The sequence below is a fragment of the Lactuca virosa genome, chromosome 3, assembly GCF_052849685.1.
Source record: "Lactuca virosa cultivar CGN04683 chromosome 3, Lactuca_virosa_CGN04683_v6, whole genome shotgun sequence".
Taxonomy (NCBI): domain Eukaryota; kingdom Viridiplantae; phylum Streptophyta; class Magnoliopsida; order Asterales; family Asteraceae; genus Lactuca; species Lactuca virosa.
The window spans coordinates 53,712,180-53,714,659 of record NC_136428.1 but is presented as its reverse complement, the minus strand read 5'-3'; the positions used below and the strand labels follow the sequence as shown (position 1 = coordinate 53,714,659).

Here is a 2,480-nt window from a genome sequence, read left to right as displayed (position 1 = left end):
TATATATATATATATATATATATACACACACACACACACACACACACACACACATACACACACGCCGATGTGGGATACATATTTAAACGGTTCACGGTCAGACCTAAGCCCAAATCAATTAACGATCCTTTTGTTGACCGAGGGGAACAAGTAGGATATGCACGTCCTATATGTAAAAATATTGGCATCCACATACGGTAAGTTCTATTGTATGATATTAATTACTTGGCCTTTTAGATAAATATAGACTTCGTATTGTTTCTTAATTTTTGACGTTTCTAGTCTCAGTTTGGTTATAAATCATGAGTGAAGGTATTTCAATGAATTAGGGCCTTAATAGCATCCTTCAAGCTTAAACAAATGCTTAAAAAGACCTAGCAACTTATATTTACGACCACATCATTTTATAATACACGCAAAGCAATCCAAATATATTTTTGAAATGTGAATTGTTATTAATATGAATCAATTATATATTATTGGGGGATAACTTCGGGGACAAATGTTTTGGAGAGAAATCCTTGGGTGACACATCGGATTCGAGTGAAATCACAGTTTCAAATGCACCAGCTAATGCTAACACCTTATTTTTCCTTTGTTCCCGAAGCTTACTTACGGTCTCCTCTATTACAATATTATATGTCGCAGAATCCTTCTTCCCATGCATAACAACTTCTTGGTTCTTGACCACCGTTTCTAATGTCGTATCTTCATTTTTTGGTACCTCTACATCATCCTCTTTGATGTCTAGTTCATCTGGTTTTGTTTCCTCATGTTCTGCTTCTTCTGTATCAGTTTCTTCATGTTCTGGTTCTTCTTGTTTGGTTTCTTCGCTTTCTAGTTCGGTTTCTTCTTGTTCTTGATCTTCTTGTTCGACTTCAACATCTTCAAATTCTTCCAATCTGGTTTCTTTGATATCTTCATCTTTAGCTTCTCTATTTTCATCTACTGATCCAACGTCTACATCTTTAGCCACTTGTTCATTTTCTGGTATTTCTTGATGTTCTTGATCTACTATAGGATAATCAAGGTGGTCACTAATAATATCAAAGGTCTCGTCCGCTTGAGTTTGTTGGTTGATATGTTTATCATGATCATAAGTATGTTTATTATCAACACTTTCAGCAAACGATACATTATCATCACAACTTATCTCGGAGCCAAGCATATCTTGATCTCCTACTAAACCTACGGAATCTAAAGGCTCACAAACACAAATCTGGCCACCATATTCAAATTTCACTTCACCATGCAAGATATCATTGCTCCCAAGAGTTACGACACTATTATTGTGCGGTTCCTGATCATGGGTTATGATGTTGTGATTGTTTTGAGATGATGAGAGGGCATCCGATATGATTGGCTTCTTTTCAATAGCCATAATCGTGCTTCCCAAACCCCTTGTCGTTTGATTCTTAATACTACCATTCTTGGCCTTAACATTTATATAATTCTTCGATTTGAGAGGAGAACGAGATATTTCAGAACCCTTAGGTTTCATAGAATCGGATGTTTTCATGGATGATGCTATAATATTTTTGGGGCTAGATTTTGATTTAGTAGACACAACTTTAGAAGGTGGTGTAGACTGGTCTAATGGTCGTCTTAAAGATTTGGTTTTGGGTTGGGACACTTGTTTTTTAGGATTCTGAGCAGAAGGACCACGACTTTCCGAAGGCTTAGGGATAGTAGGAACTTTTCTAGATTCTATAGAGGTTGATGTCTTCTTTCGCTCTAGAATCGAAGGAGGATTTAGAGATCTCTCTCGTTGCCCGGTCTTAGTTTTTAGAGACAACGAAGGAGACCTCCCTTTGGTCTCATGTTGCCCGTCATTAACTGTTCGAGGCAACATTAGAGACCTACCTCTTTTCTCCTTCATGCTGGTATCCCTTCCTTTTGTCGACATTGGTCAAAATCAAACCACCAACTACAAGAGTACCTACATTCAAAATAATAATGTATGTATAAATATAAGTATTAGAAAAAGGTAGGAAAACATTTGTTTGAAAAATGATTATTCTCCTAGTCAAGCTTTTTGGTCCCACTACATATGAAAAAAAAAAAAAAAGTTGTAAGATCATTCTCACAAATGCTTATATGGAAAATACAAATAGTATTGTTTCGAAAACCAAGTACCCATTGTAAATGATAAAGAGAATTATAATGAATGTGAAGAGATCTATTACCTTGTTAGAAGAACGTTAGTGGAAGTTGTGATGTCGGAAGAGGGCCCGCAGAGAAGACAAGAAACTAGAGCTCTTTGGTAATTGTTAAATATAGGTCGACTTTAACGAAAATTACGAAGGTTTGTTTCCAATGAGTCGGTAATTTTTTAATCCGAAGAAATTGCCATGGGTTGTGGGACGCCCTACGCCATCCGAGATTTACTTTTAATCATCAAATAATCCTAAATAGAAGGGGATTTAATGACCACTCAAAAACGTTTTTTTATAAGACAATATTTGATGCAATATTATTAA

The 2,480-nt window shown here is 35.9% G+C and overlaps 1 protein-coding gene across 1 annotated transcript; it reads right to left on the bottom strand.

Moving 5' to 3' along the window:
- Positions 1 to 432: 432 nt before the first annotated feature.
- Positions 433 to 2,291, bottom strand: LOC145162317 (uncharacterized). The gene is made up of 2 exons (XM_079081496.1): positions 2,187 to 2,291; positions 433 to 1,939 (listed from the first exon to the last, which is right to left on the bottom strand). The coding sequence occupies exon 2, from the start codon at positions 1,904 to 1,906 to the stop codon at positions 470 to 472; it is 1,437 nt and encodes a 478-aa protein (XP_078937622.1). The 5' UTR covers positions 1,907 to 1,939; positions 2,187 to 2,291; the 3' UTR covers positions 433 to 469.
- Between the last annotated feature and the right edge of the window lie 189 nt (positions 2,292 to 2,480).

Bases quoted from the DNA above. Each gene is read 5' to 3' on its own strand.
- LOC145162317 (XM_079081496.1), bottom strand. From the start codon at position 1,906: ATGTCGACAAAAGGAAGGGATACCAGCATGAAGGAGAAAAGAGGTAGG.